The following is a 21,283-nucleotide window of genomic DNA, read 5'->3' as shown; positions in this document are numbered from 1 at the left end:
CACAGAGCCCCCTTCAGACGCTCTGTCCCCTTCTTTCTGCCCCTCCCCCCATAAACAAACATTAAAAAGAAAAGATTCTCTCACTCTCTTTCCCTCTGCCCCTCTCCCCTGCTCACACATATTCTCTCTCTCTTAAAAAAAATTATTTTGGGAAAATGTGCTTGTCCACACCTTTTTAGGAGCACAGCTATCTGAATAGCAAATGATTTTCAAACAGACTTTCAGAATATTTTACAGTGGTATTATGCTTAGAGCTTGGATATTCTTATTGAAGATTATTCATTTTAAGATTCAACAGCACACAGAGTCTCTAAGATTAATGCGTGTCCTCAACTAGAATGTCCTTTCCCTATCCTTAGGAAGAAAATCCAGGCCAGGACTTCCAGGTCCCTGAGAAACATTTCATCTTTGTTTCTCGGGAGTACCTCTCAGTTCCTGGGTTCCAATCTTCCTTCGGCCACTTTTTAGCTGTGAGACCTTAGCTAAGTTACTTAACTTTTCTGTGTCCCACCTTCTTCATCCATAATTTGGGGATAAATAGTCTTTTCTTCATAGGTTCATAGGTTTGCTGGAAGATTAAACCCATTTATGCAAAGTTTTAGAACAGTTGATGAGAGGCGCCTGGTATCTCCTCAATAGATATGAGCAACCACACTGTCGATATTGGAAAACTCTCACTCTTTTCTGAAGAATCAGCATGAATGTAGGGGGGAGGGCTTAGTTTCGCAACATCTTTTTAGTGCAGGCACTCAGACTCTGTAGTAGAGCAAATCCTTTTTGGTGAACAGTCCATATTACTTATCTAAAATGCACTCTCTTCAATGCCCTAGTAACAGTTGTCCTGAACAAAATAAAAAGACAAAGGGGCGGGGGTGGGGGTGGATCCTGGCGAGGGAACAAGTTTTGAGAATTGTTTTAAAGCAGTCATTGTATTCAGGTGGCCTGGCAGTGTACTGTAAACAGGGAGAGACGCAGGGAGGAAATCAGAACCCATTGTGGGCCTGTGAAATGGATGTCTTTTCAACTAAACAGATTGCTATCAGCCCAACAGAGCCGACTCCTATTCCTTTCTGCCCGGTCATTTCCTTTCCTGAGTGTCTGTAAGAACCACCCACTTGGGTGTTTCTCAGGATTATAGGTTTTTAGGTCAAACAGAAAGCCGAGGGAGTGCCTGGACAAGCCAAACACGCAGTGACGTTGTGCGCGAGCTGGATGACATTGACCCCGCTGTGGTTGTGCCCCGATTTGCGTGGATTGTCTCCCCAGCGGCTGCCGGCAGCCAGGAGCACAGGTTAGGAGCTCTGCTCTGAAAGGGGGGGTGCGGGTTTCCTGATGGGCTGTTGGCTCTGATGAGACCCACCCCTTCGTCATTCACCGCAGAAGCTTGACCGGTGGGCCCCCCACCACGCTCGCTTCCTTTGTCCTCAGTCAGTCCAGAATGGATGAGTCGCCAGAGCCTCTGGCCATGACCGTCCACCTCCTGGCCAGCTCCGGGCACGGCTCGCTGCTGCAGCAAACTCTGGACCAGCTCCTGGACTACGTGTGCCCAGACGTCCGTCCCTTTCTGGTGTCGGAGGCGATCCGGCCAGCGAAATACTACGACAGGTGCCCCTCCAAGCGCTCGCGGTTCCCCGGGATGTCTGTTTTGCTCTTCCTGCACCAGAGCCTCGGAGAGGAGCGGCTGTTCCGGGTCCTTGACTCCCTCCAGCGCTGGCCCTGGCAGTGCTACCCGGCCCCCAAAGCGCCAGGGCGACCGTGCCCCTACATTCTCGCCAACCAGGACTTCTACAGTCTGGACAGCCAGATGCCCGTCTGGGGCGTGAGGCAGGTGCACTGCGGGGCCGAGATCCTGAGAGTGACGCTCTACTGCAGTTTTGACAACTATGAGGATGCCATCAGGCTCTACGAGCTGATTCTGCAGAAGGATGCCACCTTGCAGAAGAGTAACTTCTGTTTCTTTGTGCTCTATGCCGCCGAGAGCTTTGCGCTGCAGCTCTCCCTGAAGCAGCTGCCCCCTGGAATGTCAGTGGACCCCAAAGAGTCTTCAGTGCTGCAGTTCAAGGTCCAAGAGGTTGGCCAGCTCGTGCCTCTTCTGCCCCATCCGTGTGTCCCCATCAGCCGCACCAGGTGGCAAACCCAGGACTACGATGGTCACCAGATTCTGCTTCAGGTATTCTTGTTTTGCCCCCGATCTTTGTAGATGCACATGGACCTGTGGGATTTTATGTCTGAGATGGCCCTTAGTGACGATTTGAGGCAGTGGTTCTCAACCTCAGTTGCACGTCAGGATCCCCGGCGAGCTTGGCTTGCAAAATGTCCCATGCCGCAGCTGCGCCCCAGTTCATGGAGACTGGCGTCTTTGGGGTGCCCTGGATGACTCAAATGTGTAGCGTGTGTCTAGGGTGAACGTTAGTGGGCTAATAAAATCCCCTCATCTAACAGATAAGGGAGTTCAAGCTCCATGAGCTTGTAGCTTATACAAGATTATCCTTTAAAACTGCATGCAAATATTTTGCCCCCTCTTGGGGTTCAGAAATAGTGTAAACTCCTGGGGTGCCAGAGTGGCTCAGTCAGTTAAGGGTCCAACTTTGGCTCGGGACATGATCTCCAGGTTCTTGAGTTTGAGTCCCGCCTTGGGCTCTGTGCTGACAGCTTGGAGCCTGGAGCCTGCTTCATATTCTGTGTCTCCCTCTCTCTCTACCTCTTCCCCCTTTGCGCTCTGTCTCTTTCTCAAAAAATAAATAAACATTTAAAAAATAATAAAAAAAGAAATAATGTGAACTCCTTCCATCTGACCTAAGGAAGCTGAATGTGTAATTATGGTTGAGGATGTTAAGTTTGAAGTCCTGTTGACTCAATATTTTTCCTGTTGACTTATTTATTTATTTTTTAATTTAATTTGAGAAAGAGAGAGAACGCATGCACACACGTGAGTGGGGGAGGAGCAGAAGGAGAGAGGACCTCAAGCAGGCTCTACATTTGGCATGGTGCCCAACACGGGGTTCAGTTCTACAGCCTTGGTGATCACGATCTGAGCTGAAATCAAGAGTCAGATGCTCAACTGACTGAACCACCCAGGTGCCCGTTGAAAACACTACTGTTGACTTCATTTTTAAGCACCTTGTAATACTGTCAGATTCTACCCCAAATCAAGCTAGATGGTTTGAACTTTTAAAAGAAAATCTTGATATGAAAGCCTTCTGTAAGCATCCTCTGTAAGCCAGACACCATCCTGATGGCGGCCATGTAGGTCTCTTGTGGAATATTCTCTGCCAGGTGAGCCTTGCACCTAGGAGCTGCCTGGCTTCACCTCGGTTTCTTCATTAGCAACAACGAGGGTAATATCAACATCTTCCGAGAATATGGGTTGTCATCCTCATGAAATGCCTTAACACTTAATGCCCACGATGCAATTCTAGCTGTTATTGTCTGTTACGACCTAGACTAAATGTATTACATTGATTACCTCAATGTAACAACCTAAGAAATCACTATTTTTCCCATTTTGCAGATGACACAACGGAGCGGGAGAGATTCTCAGTTAATTGCCTATGACACAAGGCAACTCAATTACCTGTTCTCACCCAGGGCTCTGTGGGTGTGCATGCTCGTGAAAGTGTGTGCAGCCAGACATGATAGTTACAGCTAAATGTTCTGTGGCTTCTGTCCTTGAGAAATGGTCAGAAACCCCTTTAAGGCCAACTGGGTAAAGTAATAACAGGATACAAAACAAAAAGTCTTTCCCACTGATTAATTTTGTTGTCATCAGCTTTGAGCTATTAATAACATATGAATCATATTGATTCGGTGTTAAAAGATTTCTAAATTATTTACCTTCTTGTTCACCGAAGGCGGACAGGCACTTTTCTGTCAGTTGCCTTTTAATTAACTGAGCAGTTTCCAAGGCATCTAAAGTTTCTACTTCAGCCCTGGTTAATCTCCAGAATTTAATATCAACCTCGCTATTCAACAAACATTTAATATGTGTATGCTGCAGGGGCACATTTTTTAACTGTTCTTATTTTCAAGATTAACCCAACCAACTTGGATCAGATTCTCTTCTCTAAACCAAGTATTGCATCCAAGGGAATGGGATCACGTGGGTTAGTATAGTTCTGAGCTAGAGGCTCGACTCTCCATGCCTGGATTTTCTGTGAAGTCAGACCCTCCTGGGACACACAGGGGAGGGCAAGCCCCCCCTCCCACCCCGTGAAGATTGGAGGGACACAAATGCCTTGGTGGCCCAGATGACTGATGTTGACCGAAAGAAAGGAGATAATACCTATTCAAGGGAGAACCGTAACCGCTAATTAACCTCTCCACAAATAACCCTTCCTCAGGGCCAGAATGGATGTGAGTGTGGGCGTGCTAGACCCGGGGAGGGCGGGCGATGGGCAAATCTTCCTGAGGAGTGAGACCTGGGCCTGCTTGAGCCGGACAGCCCGGAAGGAAGGAGCCAGACGGAGAAGGGAGGAAGGTGTTATAAAGAGGAGAGATCGTGGGTGACAGTGTGTGATGTGCCATATCCTTAGCAGGACATGTTAAAAAAAAAAAAAAACTGCCTGAGGTTCTATGTGGCTGGGGTGAAGAGGGAGGGTCAGGGGAAGAAGACGAGCAGGTGGGTGGGACCACATCACCAGGAATATGGTCAACGCTTATCAGGAAGGTGAGCGCCATCAGGACAGGGACCTCTTTGTCTTCCCAGTAGTTAGAGCAGCGTCCGCCACATGGTAGGCGAATATGCTCTCAGGTGAAGGGACGAGAGTCTGGCTTTCTATTCTATCCCTATTGTAATCAGCAGTTGCCGATGGAGCCTGGGAGAGGTACTGACCTGTACAATTTCTTAGGAGGATCAGAAGAGAGAATATAAATGGAGGTGCTCTGTAAAGTAGACGTTGCAGGAGACCGTGCGGAAGCAATGCGTCCTTGTCTGTGTGTATAAGGAAGCCACTAGCTGTCTTGCCAGAGGCACACAGTGAACAGCTGTTTTCCCACCTGACCTGTCAGTGCAGACTGTCTGATGCTTCTCAGAGCCTAGAATGTGCATTTTTGAGGAGAGTGATATAAAAGTTCATAGCAGGTGCTCAGTAAATGAATGGATGTGTCAATAAAGGATCAACTATGTCCATGCTGATTCACCCACCAGATGTTTTCTTTTTTTAAAGTTTATTTATTTTGAGAGAGAGGGAGAGAGAGAGAGACAGGGTGAGCAGTGTAGTGGGGAGAGAGAGAGGGACACAGAGAATCCCAAGCAAGCTCTGCACGGTACCATGCGGGGAGCCCAAGGAAGGGCTCGAACCCATGAAACCGTGAGATCATGACCTGAGCCTAAATCAAGAGTTGGACGCTTAACCGACTGAGCCACCCAGGTGCCAGTTGGTCAACAAATACTCTTACTGATTGCCTACCCTGGGCCAGACTCTGTTTAGGCCCTGCTCTCCATTTGTCTTAGTTCTTTTATTTGTTTATTTATGTATTTATTTATTTAAAATACGTTTTTTAATGTTTATTTATTTTTGAGAGAGAAAGACAGCCTGAGTGGGGGAGGGGCAGAGAGCAAGGGAGACACAGAATCTGAAGCAGGCTCCAGTCTCTAAGCCGTCAGCACAGAACCCGAAGTGGGGCTTGAACCCAAGAAATGTGAGATCATGACCTGAGCCAAAGTCAAACGCTTAACTGACTGACCCACTCAAGTGCCCCTTACTTTGGATTTAATATGCTTTTTTTTTTTTCGAGTTTCCTAAGGTGGGGACTTAGATTATTGATTTGAGGTAGAGGGTGACACAGAATCCAAAGCAGACTCCAGGCTCTGAACTGTCAGCACAGAGCCTGACATGGGACTTGGACTCACCAACGGAGAGTTCATGACCTGAGTCAAAGTTGGATGCTTAACCGAGCCACCCAGGCGCCCCTGGTATTATTATATTAAACAAACTTTTTTTGTTAGATCAACTATGAATGAGATCTTTCTGATCTTTATTATTTTGCTTCTCCCCAAAGAACTTTTAATGTTTCTTGCAAAGCAGGCCTACTGACATACAAATTCCTTCAATTTCTGTTTGCTTATGAAAGCCTTTATTTCTGCCTCATTTTTGTAGGAGAATATCACATGGTACAAAATTCTAGCTTGGTGGCTTTTATTTCTCTCTCACACTTTAAATATTTCACTCCATTCACTCTTCTTGCTAGCATGTTTTGAAAAAGTGGATGTGACTCTTATCTTTATTTTTCTGATATCTTTTGGGATTTTTTTCTTTATCTTTGATTTGTGTAGTTTGGAAAATAATCTGTCTAGGTGTAGCTTTTAGGGGATTTTTGTGGTGGTGTTCTCTGAGCTCCCTGGATTTGCGTTCTCATGCCCGACATTAATTTGGGGGAAATTCTCAGTCACTGTTGTTTCAAATATTTCTTCTGTTCCTTTCTCTGTTTCTTGCCTTATGGTGTTCCTACTATGCATATGTTACACTTTTTGTAGCTGCCTCATAGTCCTTGGATATTCCGTCTGGTTTTCTGTCTTTGTTCTCTTTGATTTTTACGTATTTATTTATATTGAGAAAGAGAGAGAGGATGTGTGCAAGCAGGGGAGAGGCAGACAGGGAGAGAGAGAATCCCAAGCAGGCTCTGGGCTGCGGGTGAACACATGAAAGCATGAAATCATGATCTGTACCAAAACCAAAAGATCAGAGATTCTTTCCTTAGCTGTGTCTAGTCTACTGGTGAGCCAATCAAAGGCATTCTTTATTTCTATTTCAGTGTTGAGTTGTTGTTTTTTTAAATTTCTAGTGTTTCTTTCTGGTTCTTTCTTAGGACTTCTGTCTCTTTATCTTGCTCAGCTTGTTTTGAGCATATATTATTCTTGCATGCTGTCTACTTTATCCATTACAGCTTTTAGTACATTAGTCATAGTTATTTCAAATTCCTGGCCTGAAAATTCCAATAGCCCTGGCATACCTGGCTCTGATGTTTACTCTGTCTCTTCAAATTGTATTTTTTGGGGCACCTGTGTGGCTCAGTCAGTTAAGCATTTGAGTCTTGATTTTGGCTCCGGTCATAAGCTCATGGTCGTGGGTTTGAGCCCTGAGTCAGGCTCTGTACTGAGTGCGGAGCCTGCTTAAGATTCTCTCTCTTTCTGTCTCTCTCTCTCTCCCACTGCCCCTCTCCCACTCATGCTTTCTCTCTGTGTCTCAAAAAGAAAAGAAGAGAAGGGAAGGGAAGGGAAGGGAAGGGAAGGGAAGGGAAGAAGAGAAGAGAAGAGAAGAGAAGAGAAGAGAAGAGAAGAGAAGAGAAGAGAAGAGAAGAGAAGAAAAAAGAAAAAATGTTTCTTTGCTCCTTCCCCTTCCAAAAGGACAAGGAGATTTTTCTCCATATTTATTGAGAGATTCTGGTCAAGCTCCTGGAGGTAAATCTCACAAACTGTGAGGCCCCTCTGTGACTGGGCCCCCCTGAAGTCTTTAACTCTCAGAGTTGTCCACACTAAGGCTTCTACCACGCCTTAGTCACAATTCAGGTTTTCCTCATCTGGCCCTGCTTCCCACTGGTGTTTCCACTTAAGAGTCTCCACTCTGAAAAGCCACGATTGCCAGTATTTATTTATGTGTCTCTCCAGTCTTGGGGGCTGCTGTTTGCTCTGCATCCTCACTTCTCCTACAGATGCTGAAAGAGTTTTCGCTCTAAGGCCACCAGCATCACAAACGTTGACCACTCCTGCCTCGAAAGTCTCCCCTCTGTGGGCTTCCATAACCCAGCTCTTTAACTAAGTGATTTATCTTCTCTTTCCATCTTTTTTTTTTTTTTCAAGGACTCACCTCTTTCTTCCTGTCCCTCTCCTTGAGAGAAATCAGGTTCTCTCAGCCTTGGCAGTATTGACATTTTGGACTAGAAGATTCATTGTCGTGGAGGACTGTCCTGTGCTTTGCTGACATGAGCAGCACCAGTGGCTCTGTCACCAGAGCTAGTAGTACCAACCCCCACACCCCAGAAGCGACAACCAAAATGTCTCCAGATCTTGTCAAATGCCTGTGGGTGTGACGTTTCCCCCAGCTGAGAACCACTGTCCTTGGCCAAAGGTCTCCCTAAGGTTAAGAAATAAAGACCATCCTGTGGATTTAGTATCTGCTGTGTTAGAATCTCTGGCTCTTGAGCTTTAGCTTATTTCCGGCTCCCCAGAAGACTGGTGGACCATCATGTCTCATTCTCACCTCACATTCAACCCAAGCGAAACCTAAGTCACCATCGACAGCCTCCTGCAACTTCTCCAGCTCTGGTTACTCTCTCCCCATTTAGTCTGGTTTTAAAACATTGTCGTTTTCTTTCTTTCTTTCTTTTCTTTATTTCTAGGAGAGAGAGAGACAGCGTGAGCAGGGGAGGGTCAGAGAGAGAGTGTGTTTCATATTCTGAAACAGGCTCCAGGCTCCGAGCTGGCAGTCAGCACAGAGCCCGACGCGGGGCTCGAACCCACGAACCGCGAGATCATGACCCAAGCGAAAGTCGGACGCTTAACCGACTGAGCCACCCAGGCGCCCCAAACATTGTCGTTTGCAAAGCCTCTTTTCCCATAAGCCCCACATTCAGTCACACCTACTGAATGTAGGTGAACAGAAAACTGTTACAGTTTTCTATTGGGGTCATTCCTTTTCCCTCTTCCTTCTCTAAGCCCACATAGCTTTAAAAGTGCATTAGCATTATTATGACCGTCTAACTCTTCAGTCTGGCTCCAGGCATCCTGTTTTATCCAGCACATCACAGCTGAATATGTTTTTAAGTAACTGCTAAATTTATGGCTAGCCCAACTTTCTTTCCAGAACTCTACGCTCACTCCTGCACCCAAGTATTTTTTTTAATTGTCATCAAATACACAGAACACAAAATGTATTCACCTGAACCCTTTCTAAGTGTTGGGTTCAGTGCCATTAAGTACATTTACAGTGTTACACTACCATCACCACAGTCTGTTTCCAGAACTTTCTCATCACCCCACATAGAAACTCTGTCCCTATGAAACCATAACCCACTCTTCTGTCCCCCCTTTGTCCCTGGTAACCTCTATGCTCTGTCTGTCCCTGTAAACTTGTCTTTTCTAGGCACCTCACATATATAGAATCATATGATACTTGTCTTTCTGCGTGGCTTAGTTCACTCAGTATAATGTTTTCAAGGTTTATCCACGTAGCAGGTGTCAGAATTGCATTCCTTTTTAAGTTGAAAATGTTCCATTTTATAGATATCTAGCATCTATGCATTGACTATGCTGTTCCTTGTCCAGAGATGGCTTTCTCTTCCTCTTCACTTATCCACCCTTCAATGCTCTTCTCAAATAGCAATTTGTCTACAAAACCTGCCATGAAGCTCAAGTGCACATTAACTCCTATTTGGTATACGTTTTACATGGAAATTTTTGTAACACACAACTGATTACATATTTTCTTATTCTTGTGCCATATAATTTGGGAGTTTATGACTCTCCACTTCCTTTCAGTATTTTGTTGTAAATGTCTATTTCCAGTAGACTAGCGGATAGACAGCTGTTTCTGAAACACCGGTTGATTGACTGCTTGTTTTCAGGAAATAGGTCTGTCTCTTTGGAAAAGGTGTATATTCCAGAAGCTAGTTTGGTGTAAGCAAGCATGTGGTTCTTTTCATTTGATCAACAGACATTTTGCTAAGTCCGTCGTTATGTTCTTTCTTAGTCATTCAAAAAATAAAAGAATGTAGTCTGTCATAAAGAAAGTAATTCATTTTCTTCTAGCATTTCTTGAGGGTCCTTTCTCATTTCTGAATCTCTATGCTGTACGCATTTGGATTCTATCCCTTCCTCTTTGTTACTCTTTTCGTTTCTTATCCATTCTCCATCCCTACCCATAATGTACCCCACACAGCCACACACAGCCACAGACACACACACACACACACACACACACACACACACACACATACATTCCCATCCCTACCCTCCTGCTCACTCAATACTTGGGTTTATGTTGCCCTGAAAGAACACTTAGAGGCATTGCTAAAAAGATTTTCACTCTTATAGAAAACTGGGTTAATAGCAGTGGTTTTGATTAATCAGTTAAAGTAAGTACCTTTCTTTTTTCTTTTTTTAAAAATTTATTTATTTATTTTTGAGGGGGGTGTGTGTTTGGGGAGGGGCAGAGAGAGAGGGAGACAGAGGATCTGAAGCAGGCTCTATACTGAGAGCAGAGAGCCTGACACACAGGGCTTGAAGTCACAAACTGTGAGATCATGACCTGAGCTGAAGTCAGGTGCTTCACCCACTGAGCCACCCAGGCGTCCCCCCACCGCCAACTTTTTTTTTTTTTTTTGGTAAGTACCTTTACTTTAAAAAACAATTAATAGGAAGACAGTAGTTTCAACTCTTAAGTAAGCAAGTCTGGCATTGTTTGGCGGTGGGGGGGGGCTTTTATTATCTGCATCATTTGTTTCCATTTGTTTTTTTTCCCACAGTTTAGGAGAAATTCTCTTATCTCTTGCAATCATTTTTAGTAAGAGACGATCTTATTTTCCTTTCATGATGTGAATCTGTTCTTTAACAGCTTAATCATTTTTAATGCTGTATATTCTCTTGTTTCTCAAGTATTTAGAATCAAATGAATGACACATGATTTTCCTATTCATCAAGATAACTGCCAGTGTTCTCTGAAACTTGAAAAAGCTAGTTCTCAATTTGTAACATTTTACAAATATTTCTTGGAAAGATGAGCACTAAGTTATCAGCATTCCTACAAATGTATTTTAATTTGTTTTTTTGGCAAGAGGAGTCTTTCTCCCCCAAAGGATTTCTCTCAATCACTCAGTATTATGTTTCTCCTGGAAATTCCTCACCAGAACTGCACACAACTGCATTTCTACATTAATAATGTTGCACTCACTTGAGGTCTGTGGTTTAAGGATCTTAGACCTCTCTTTAAGAAAGAAAAGTTGACAGTTCCTTCTCTTAAAATGTTTGCAGAAATGGCCAACCATATGATGAAAGTCATTTTGAATTGTCTTTTTGTTAAAAATTTTTTCATGTTTATTTATTTTTTAGAGAGAGAGGCAGAATGGAAGCAAGGGAGGGTCAGAGAGAGAGGGAGACACAGAATCTGAAGCAGGTTCCAGGCTCTGAGTGAGCATTCAGCACAGAGCCCGACACGAGGCTCAAGCCCACGAACAATGAGATCACGACCTGAGCCAAAGTCGGAAGCTTAACCGACCAAGCCACCCAGGCACCCCTGAATTTTACTTAAAAGGCTTTAGATCTACCTGATATCAAATAATTAGGGGCCCAGGGGCGCCTGGGTGGCTTAGTCGGTTAAGCGTCCGACTTTCGCTTAGGTCATGATCTCGCGGTTCGTGGGTTCGAGCCCCGCGTCGGGCTCTGTGCTGACTGCCAGCTCAGAGCCTGGAGCCTGTTTCAGTCTGTGACTCCCTCTCTCTCTGACCCTCCCCTGCTCACGCTGTCTCTCTCCTAGAAATAAATAAAAATAAAAAAAAAATAATTAGGGGCCCAATACATGATTCTACATCTCCATACCTTTATACATGTAAAAATGTACATTTTGTTAGGTGCTAAGCTTTCCTCATGTATCCAAAAGACATCTAGTGACTACTTACCATGTGCTAGACACTATGAGAGATACTGGAGATACAGTGATGGAGATGAATATAACCCTTCTTCAAGATGGCAAGTTCAGAGGCAGATACAGAGAGGTGGACAAGTGCCTAACGGTGTGATAACTACTATGATATGGAAGTACAGGCTGCTAGGAAATCTAGTAGGACTACTACACTATGATAATGACCAACTCATATTCAGCAGTGTTATGTCCCAGCCACTGTTATCATTTAATCTTTCAACAACTCTGTGGTGCTGGTACTTATTATTATCTCCTTTTATAGTTGAAGAAGCTGAGGTGTAGGAAGATTAGGTAACTTCTCTAAAGTCTAACGACCAATAAGTAGCAGAGCCAATATTTAGGGGACCTAACCCAGATTCATTGATATCAAGAAAGCCTCGGGGCGCCTGGGTGGTTTAGTCGGTTAAGCGTCCGACTTTGGCCCAGGTCATGATCTCACGGTTCGTGGGTTCGAGCCCCGCGTCGGGCTCTGTGCTCACAGCTAGCTCAGAGCCTGGAGCCTGCTTCAGATTCTGTGTCTCCCTCTCTCTCTGACTCTCCCCTGCTCACACAGTTGCTCTCTCTCTCTCAAAAATAAATAAAATATCTTAAAAATTAAAAAAAAAAAAAAAAAAAAAGAAAGCCTCCAAGAGGGAATGATGCAGAACTGGGGTTGATCATGGGTTTTTAGGGAAAAAGGTTAGAAGAGACATATCCCAGACCGAGGAAATGGTATACACAAACACTGGCACTGGGAAAGAGCAAGTAATGTCCAAAGACATTGGATTTGGGCAAGTGGAGGCTGAAAGGGGGAAAGTGGTTGAATGACCAAGTTGGAGGAAGAAGGGGCAAGCTGTGGAGGGTGTGACATGTCATATTAAAGGACTTAAGTTTTTATCTCAAGAAGAGTAGGGAGCCATCTGAAGTAGAAGGGTGACATGATGAAAACTGTGTTTGAAGCTCTTTATGTAGAGGAGTAGAGGAGAGGCTGGAGGAGGTAAGAGCCCCCATGTGGGCCTCATCATATGGCTGTTGCAGTAATTCAGACGAGAGATGGCAAGAGCCTGCCTTAGGGTTAATGGCATTGGACACGGAGGGAGATACGGGAAGACCTGAGAGATCTTTGGGAGGTGCAATCCATGGGAGTGGATGACACAGGAAGGAAGAAGGGGAAATGATGCTCTTGCTTGGCTAACATGGGGCTAATGTGTTTGAAGAAAGGGAAAAGACGAAAGAGAAAGGAATTAGCATGAGTAGGGAAATGAGTTCAGTTTTGAACATGACGAGTTTGAGGAGCTGGTGGCTGGACGACAGCTGGATAGACAAGTGTGAGGCTTATAAGACAGATCTGAGCTCTAGTTATGCTATGGGGAGCCTTCATCATTTACATAGTAATTGAAGCTTTCAGAAAAAAGAAAGAAAGAAGGAAAGACTTCAAATGTAAAGGAGAAAGGTCAGCCTTGTAAAATGCAACCAGAGCTCAAGTAACAATGAATGACAAGGAAGCTGATTGTGGATGATCTTGACAAGAGCAATCTCAGTGGATTGGGAGGAGGGAGAGTCAGTGCCATTGGGTAGAGGGAAATAAGAGGAAGTTCGTAGGATACATGAATGTGAACAAATTTTATAGAGAGGCTTGACCGTGAAGGAGAGGAGAGAGAGAGCTGGAGGGGAAGAGGGTGAAGGAATGCATTTATTCAAGACAGACTTGAGCAGATGTAATTGTTGTTGTAAAGGAGCAGGCAGAGCAAGGGGAAGAGAGAAAGATGGAGAAACAAGATAACAAAGTGGGAGAAAATGAATCACTGGTAAGTTGGGGGTGTCCAGGAAGGCAGGATGCATTGGAATTCACAGAGCAGATACCTGTCCCTTTCCCTGTGGGGAGGATGATGACTTTGCAGGTACGTCTGATGGCAGGCAGCGGAGAGTTGCTGATGGCTTTTGTTTTCTCCCTAATCTAGATGGCGAGACCTTCTGCCGGGGGAGGGGGTGTGCTTGTCCACTGAAGGTCAGATCAGAAGGTTTGAAGCAGCTGACTGTTGGCTCAGGAAACAAGACCCACGGGGAGCCTGGGCCAAGTCAGACACCGCACCTTCATAGTGATGTAAAGTTCAAGGCACAAGTTCAGAGACTGTGGGCATGCGGATGGAAGGGGGAGTAGCCAGGTCTTGAGGGAGGCTGTGACAGAAAGAAAGGGAGTGGCGGAGAGGAGCCGGAGGTATTGGCGAGGACATGGTTGAAGTGATGAGGGCCTTTGGACTCCAGTTGACACGGAAGGAGGTGTTGATGTGGAAGAGCTGATGTAACAGAACTGAGTGCTGGAGCAGGAAAGAGCGCTCTGGGGTCCCTGGGAGGTGGAACACTGCCGTGGGGGAAGGCCCAGGGGAGGGGCCAGGGGGCCGGGTAAGCAGAGCTGAGGGGGGCGTGACTACAGACCATACCCTGAGAGGCACTTCTGGCTGCTGAAGGTGTCTGGATGGTGGCTTCCGGATCGGTTTTGTTCTGACCTGAGATTGACTTCCGGGGATGAGGGGGAACATAGGCTTCTCTTTCTATTCAGGATTGGTAGAAAATTAGATAGGATTCCCAGATCCAAACCGGTGGATTTCCTCCTCCAGACTGGACAGTCTAATCCCAACCCTGAGTGATTTCTGAATATGGAGATCACCATGTCATTTTCCATTTCCAGAAGAAGAAGACTTCACTGGATCAAGTAAAAAGGTAGATTATAATGTCAAATGATTCTCTGGGAGGCAAAGCCGGCGGCTCAGCTGTCCAACCAACTTGGGGAGTTTTCTCTCCCTGGGAAAGGAGACCCCAGCTTACATCTGGGAGATAGTCTATTTCCCTCTGATTTTGAAAGATTGAAGTAATGAAGGAGTAGTGTTCTTTGGAGAGGGAGAACTTGGGGTCACTTGAGGGTGGAGTTGGGGAGAAGCGTTTACTTTTAATTTTATACACTTATACAATTAAATTGGCTTTACAGTGAGCCATCACTATTTTTTACTCTATTTTTATTATTAGAAATTATTACATGAATAGTGTCATAAAGTAACACTGGGTGAAAGGAAAAATGAAGGACAGAGAGCCAGGGAAGGGCAGGGGAGGCAGGAGGAATTAGAGAGACGGCAAAGGCAGATTAGGCAACGGAATGACCAGAGATGTAGATCGGAAGGTCAGCCTTACACACTGAGACTCACGGTGACTATGATAGCGGGCTGCCGCGGGAGCCCCACGTTTTCTGGGTCTATGGCCACACTTCTTAACCTTTACTGTGCATTAGAATCACCCGGGGACATTGAACAATTCCTCAGGCCCAGGTGGCGGCCAGACCAACGAAATTAAACCGTCCCAGAGTGGGAGCCAGGTGTCAGTGTTTCAAAGCCCCCCGGGGATCCCAGTGTGCAGCCAAGTTTGGGGACAGACATTTCTCCTCTGGGTTCGCACACAGGACACGTCCTGGGATATAGCGGCCATCCCTTTGCGGGTGTCCTGGCTAGAGGGGGCTGGGATGCTGACGGAGGCTCCCCCACCCTTCCCCGGTGGTGGGCGGGGTGGGGGAAGGGGGCGTGGCTCAGGGGAAGCACCTGTGGGGGAGATTTCAGGTTCTGTGCACTGGCTTGGTCCAGAGGCGGAATTACGGAGATTGCAGAACAGGAATTTTCAAACTGTGTTCTGGGGAGCCTTAGGGACCTGGTGAGTGGGTTCAGCCCCCCAGCGGGACAGGGCGTCGTTGGGAGAGCAAAGGAGGGCCCCGCAGGCTTCAACCAGGGCTGCCCTGAGTCCACCTCGTATCTGAGGATTCCAGGAAAGATTCTGCTTGAAAGAAGTGTTGGAGTGGGAGGGGAAGAGCGGGAATTGGGGAGGGAGGAATCATTGTGTGTGGTTTTGTTTGTTTTTTTTTTTCCTATAGCAGTGATCAGCCAACCATGGGCCCCCAGGAGCTAAGAATAGTTTTTCCATTTTTAAATGGTTGGGGGGAAAATGTTATGACACATGAAAAGTACACAAGATTGAAACCCAGTCACACCCGTTTGTCTCACTGTCTGCAGCTGCTTTGTCTCGCAGAGTCGAGTAACTGCAATAAAGACCTTAGGTCCACGGGGCCTCAATACATCATATGGCTCTTTACAGAGAATATTTGCCAGCTTCTGTGCCAAAGGAATTAATGGAAACAACTTTTTCACTTTTTGCGGTTTGGTAATGGTCACTTTGCCATTTCTATCAGAGAGAAAATTGGGGGCTGGGCATACATGTGTATCATTTAGGTAAACAAATACCGGATGCACATGTGTGGTGATCCAGTCGTTTCTGGACCTGCTTTCTTACTGTTCTGATTTCTTCCTTCTTGTCTGGTGAGATAAATATGTACCATTCTTTTTTATTTTCTTTTAATCAACCTAAAAACATTTTTTTAAGAGCAGCGTTAAGTCCACAGCAAAGCAGAGTGGCAAGTCCGAAGAATCCCATAGGCTCCCCTACCCCTCACAGGTACCGCCTCCCCTCTGTCAGCATCCCACTGCTCACAGTCAATGAGCCCGCATACACACGTCATTATGGCCCAAAGTCCACAGTTTATATTACATTTCACTCAATGTGTTGCAGATAGAACTGTTTCGACCAGCGTATAATGACATGTGCCCTCCTACCCCCCCCCACTGTAGTATCATACAGAGTACTTCACTGCCTTAAAAATCCTCTGTGCCCTGCCTGTTCATCTCTCTCTCCCCTCTAACGCCTGGCAACCACTAACCTTTCTTTCTTTCTTTTTTCTTTTTTTTAACGTTTATTCAATTTTTGAGAGACAGAGTGTGAGCAAAGGAGGGGTTGAGAGAGGGAGACACAGAATTCAAAGCAGGCTCCAGGCTCTGGGCTGTCAGCACAGAGCCCGATGTGGGGCTCGAACTTAGGAACTGTGAGATCATGACCTGAGCTGAAGTCTGCCACTTAACTGACTTAGCCACCCAGGCGCCCCTCATTTTTTTTCCCTTTGTATGGTCTCCATAGCTTTGCCTTTTCCAGAATGTCATATTTTCGCAATCATACAATATGTAGACTTTTCAGGTGGGCTTCTTTCACTTAGTAAATGTATTTATGGTTCTTTTGTGCCATTCTTTTCCATATTTGATTAAGGGCAGGGCCAGGCAGGGGCGGGCCCTGGATACCAATTTCTAAGGGCTACTGACAAGATAGAGAACATTATCTCCTCCAGAGTGTTGTGTAAGGAGTAGGAGATGAGACTCCCAAGAGTCCAAGGATACGAGATGGGACAGTGGATTCCATTCTGCAGAGGGAGACAGCAGTATAGTCTAGCGTGGGAGTTCTACTGCGTAGAGCCTGTAAGTTTGCAACCAGAATGGAACTGCTATGGATTAAGATAAAACAGCTCCCTCCTTTCTTTGTTTTCAACACGGCACTAGGCCTGTGCTATAAATAAATGGCGTCCCCCAATTTAAAGAATACTGGCTTAAAAGATGTTGAATTATTACTCTGCTGGAGTGCCCACATGTCTTACAGTAGCTCAAGATATATATCATTGGCATGATCTAAAAGAATTACCAACTTTAGGGGCGCCTGGTGGCTCAGTCGGTTAAGCGCCCAACTTCGGCTCAGGTCATGATCTCATGGTTCAAGCTCTGCGTCGGGCTCTGTGATGACAGCTCAGAGCCTGGATCCTGCTTCAGATTCTGTGTCTCCCTCTCTCTCTGCCCCTCCCCCACTCACATTCTGTGTCTCTCTCTCTGAAAGATAAATAAAGGTTAAAAAAATTTTATAAAAAGAACTACCAATGTTGAAGCCTTGAATTCTTATTCCAGTATTTATCTGGACTCTAACCACACGTTTGGGTGGCTTTTTATTTTTATTTTTATTTTTATTGCGTAGCTGGTAATACATCGTTTGCAACTTCCAGTGAGGCCACCAAATAACATCTATGACTACCTTTTTGTCATTTGAACGACATGATCTATGAGAACTGTGTTGTTGTCAAGCGGTCATTTGATTCTCAGAATCTTAACCTTGTCACATGTTAGTTTTTAGGGAGTCTGAAAGAGGGAGAGATGTGTAGAGCTGAATACTAATACATCTCCTAACTGGATTGGACTTATTACTTCAAGTCAACTGGCTTTATTGCAAGTCCACTGTGGCACAGCATGGCAAAAGATGAACGGGACATGGTCTGCTCTTGGCACGTAGTTAATGGAGAACAACTGTTGAATTTGTTTCTTGTTCCCTTGTCCCTCAGGTCCAATCTAACCCAGGACTCGATGTTAGGAATGATGAGCTGTCCTTTCCGAACGGCACTGTGGGAGCCAACACATTTCTCCAGGGCTCCAGACTGATCCCTGTCTCCCCAAGGAAGACACTAGAGCCCAGGTGCCGAAGAAGCCGGGCCAGGAGGTCCAAGGTGGGCTCTCCAGAGTGCCCAGTGCCCAGTGAATGCCCAGTGTCAGACAGCTTTAGTGGAACTTTGTGGAAAAGCCCTGGTTGCTCTTCCCAGGACAGCAGCTCAGCCATGGGTGCCCAGATGCATCTGCCTTCTCCTCACCGCCAGCCTGGGGCCAGAGCAAAGGTCCTCAGCCCGGAAAAGAGCTTTGAGAAGCTGGAGGCAGAAACGAACGTTGACACAGGGCACACCACGGTCAGTTGTGAACCCAGGCAATCTTTTCCGAGCAGATTTCCAAGGGACTTCCGGGCCAGCCGGCCACCAGCCTGCTTGCCAGACTCCTCCATAGGGTCAACCCCTGCCTCCAAGAACAATAAACTCTCTAAGGAAAGGATCCATTGTTTGTCTCTTGCCGGGCAAAGGGATCTTGGTGCAAGGAAGACAATGTCAAAGAGCCTCCTTCACCTGCCAGCCCAGGGTGAAGAAAAAGAAGAAGAAGAATTCTTTATATAGCACAAAACAAACGTGGTTTCCTAAAACACAAGATCAGATACGGTGTTCTAGGAATGGAGCCCTCGGACCTAGAGTCAGGCTTGTTTCTTGTTCATGGGAGGGGACCTGAGTGCTAGCCATGCATGGATCTGTACTGCGTGTATTTCAAATGTTCCCAATCTAACGGTGCTGTGAATGGTTATTTGCTATCACGGTCATGAAGGAACACAGCCAACGTGTGGGGGGAAAGCCCTTGGAGAAACACTAACCCAGCTGGGTGTGATGAGTTCAGCACCTATCAGGAATAATTGCATTGTGTGCAAATGAGTCAGGTGTGCTACCCAGTGCCGATGAGTGTATGCGGTTTGGTTTTAATTTTTACTTGGATTGTATAGCTCATCCCCCTGGACAACATGGACTATTTACTCTTTAGTGTTTTTTTAATTTTTACGTGACCTCCTTTGGTAACTATGCTCTGTACACCACATAGCCTCTAGTGATTTTACCTTTAAAGTTGTTTGTGTCTACAATGAGTTAACATGCAAGTGTTTTTGACAATTACAAACCATTTATTTTTTTCCTGTTTAATGAAGAGAAACACTGGAAGCCAAGAAATCAGGTGAAAAATGAAAGCTAGGCTCTGGGACTTCTCCGCTTCTCCGTTTCTTATTTGTTTCTTCCCTACTCCAAAGGGGCCAGCGGTTCATGTTTCTGACCAGAGAGGAACATGCCACGATTGGATGATTCTAGATCTCGACTCAACGTGGCAAGAAGGTTGGATTGGATGGGTCATTGGAGCAGGACTTTTGCTCTTCTGGCCATATTCAAATTCCTAAATTTCTTTGCAATACTCATTCATTCATTTATACACTCATTCATTTAGCAAGTATTTATTGATCACCTACGTTTGAATGAGACCTTGACATATGGTCCACATACATTCGGTGGCCATCCAACCCCAAAAGTATTCCTGGTCTCACCAGAATAGATTCAATCTATCAACACTTGAGAATATGTTGAAGTCTTAATTCCTCTGGAACCCTTTCCCACGACTGATTTTCACACTTGCTGCACAAGGCTGTAGTAACCATTCACCACCTGCAGGTGGAGACTGGGCATATTATAAATTGTAATTATAACTACAATGGACGAATTCTCAGTTGCTCAAAGACTGTATTTTTTTGTTGGGTCTGTACACACATTTTTAAAACATCTGAGACCTCTGTATTGTGGTTAATTTATAACGTAATTTGACTCCATGAACTTTATTCTCCAGAACAGATGTTAAATAACCCTATGAATGCTCATTTGGCTGGATCTTTGTGGTGATCCCGACACTTAGTATACCCACTTGGAAAGAAGGATGAGCTCAGGTTCAAGCACGAGTCTCAGGGAAGAGACACCTGGCTGAGTTTGGGTGTTTTGCTGACTTTGAAGGATAGAAATGAAGAAGAGTTGCAAATAGGCAAAGATAAGATTTCTAGCTTGATTTTATATTTCTAAGCACACGACATCAATATATTCTCATTCTCGTTTTCCTTCTCTCCCCCAGACTAAAGTTAGATTTTAGGATATAGAAGAACTTAATTTTGGTATGATTTTCTATAATAAGAGTTTAAAATAATGAAAGTCTTACTTAAATTGAGCTCTTGAGCTGCCTTGGAAAGCACAACAGGCGGGCAGTTCCAATATTTCTTTCCTGCTTCTTTTGAGGTTACCTGAATTCTTTAACATAATACATAGGCAAGGATATAAGTACACGGAAATTATGAAGAATATTGATAAACGTGAAGGAGTATTTTACAAAATTGATTGGTCAAATAACACACTCTTAAAATGACACTGACTAGATCCTTCTCAACACAGGAATCCAATTTAGAACATTATGGGAGGGAAATTCCAGTGGGCCAGGGTGCCAAAGTCCCCACTTTGGGCCCTAGCTTTTAAATGGTCTATTTGCGGGACCTTGAACTGTCAGCCCTTTGATCCTCTGTTGCCTACTGTAACAAACGGTTGTTAAGAGAATCAAGATTATGCACGTGAAAGTATTTGGATATTGTTAAGCACAATAAATACGTAAGATAGTATTATTATTACAAATGGTCCTTCAGACCCTTGTTTTTTTAAAAATGTCATGGCAACAAAAGTATTTTTTTGAAACAACTTTTAGTAAAATCAATGATTCAATTAAAAAAAAAAATCAAACCCAGGAGCGCCTGGGTGGTTCAGTTGGTTAAGCGTCCAACTCTTGATTTTAGCTCAAGTCATGATCTAATGGTTCCTGTGTTCAAACCCCAAATCCGCTGACAGCATGGAGCCTGCTTCGGATTCTCTCTCTCCCCATTTCTCTCTGCCCCTCTGCTTGGAGTGCCCAGCCTCTCTCTCTCCAAAATAAATAAATGAACGCTAAAACAAAACAAAACAAAAACACAGCTCTCTAAGATTTTTGCTATGTGTGCCATTTGTTTACCTTCATGTATCCAGGAGGGAAATTACAGATGGAAAGAATCAAACATATCTTAATGTTCAAAATTGCATGAGATTGTATGTAACAGGAATAAACTATGAAGTAGTTTAACCCAACTTATCATATTAACCAGACTCTTGACTTGGTTATGCTGTGTTTTAAAAAAATTTATCACTTTTATTTTAATTCATTTATTTTTATTTAGTGTTTAGTGTTTATTTTTGAGAGAGAGAGAGAGCAGGGAAGGGGCAGAGAGAGAGGGGGAGAGAGGATCTGAAGAGGGTTCAGCGCTGAGGGTGGAGAGCCCAACACGGGGCTCGAACTCAG

The 21,283-nt window shown here is 44.9% G+C and overlaps 1 protein-coding gene across 1 annotated transcript; it reads left to right on the top strand.

Moving 5' to 3' along the window:
• Positions 1-1,281: 1,281 nt before the first annotated feature.
• Positions 1,282-20,525, top strand: FAM124B (family with sequence similarity 124 member B). Its single transcript, XM_039236834.1, has 2 exons — positions 1,282-2,170; positions 17,857-20,525. The coding sequence occupies exons 1-2, from the start codon at positions 1,439-1,441 to the stop codon at positions 18,508-18,510; spliced, it is 1,386 nt and encodes a 461-aa protein (XP_039092765.1). The 5' UTR covers positions 1,282-1,438; the 3' UTR covers positions 18,511-20,525.
• Positions 20,526-21,283: the final 758 nt, after the last annotated feature.

This window comes from Hyaena hyaena, unplaced genomic scaffold, assembly GCF_003009895.1.
Source record: "Hyaena hyaena isolate Hyena2069 unplaced genomic scaffold, ASM300989v1 scaffold_117, whole genome shotgun sequence".
In the NCBI taxonomy this organism is placed as follows: Eukaryota; Metazoa; Chordata; class Mammalia; order Carnivora; family Hyaenidae; genus Hyaena; species Hyaena hyaena.
Note: the sequence above shows the minus strand (reverse complement) of the source record. Positions and strands in the feature narration are given on the sequence as shown.

Coding starts and splice junctions, on each gene's coding strand:
- FAM124B (XM_039236834.1), top strand. CDS start 1,439: ATGGATGAGTCGCCAGAGCCTCTGGCCATGACCGTCCACCTCCTGGCC. Junction 2,171..17,856: donor GTCACCAGATTCTGCTTCAG/GTATTCTTGTTT, acceptor CTTGTCCCTCAG/GTCCAATCTAACCCAGGACT.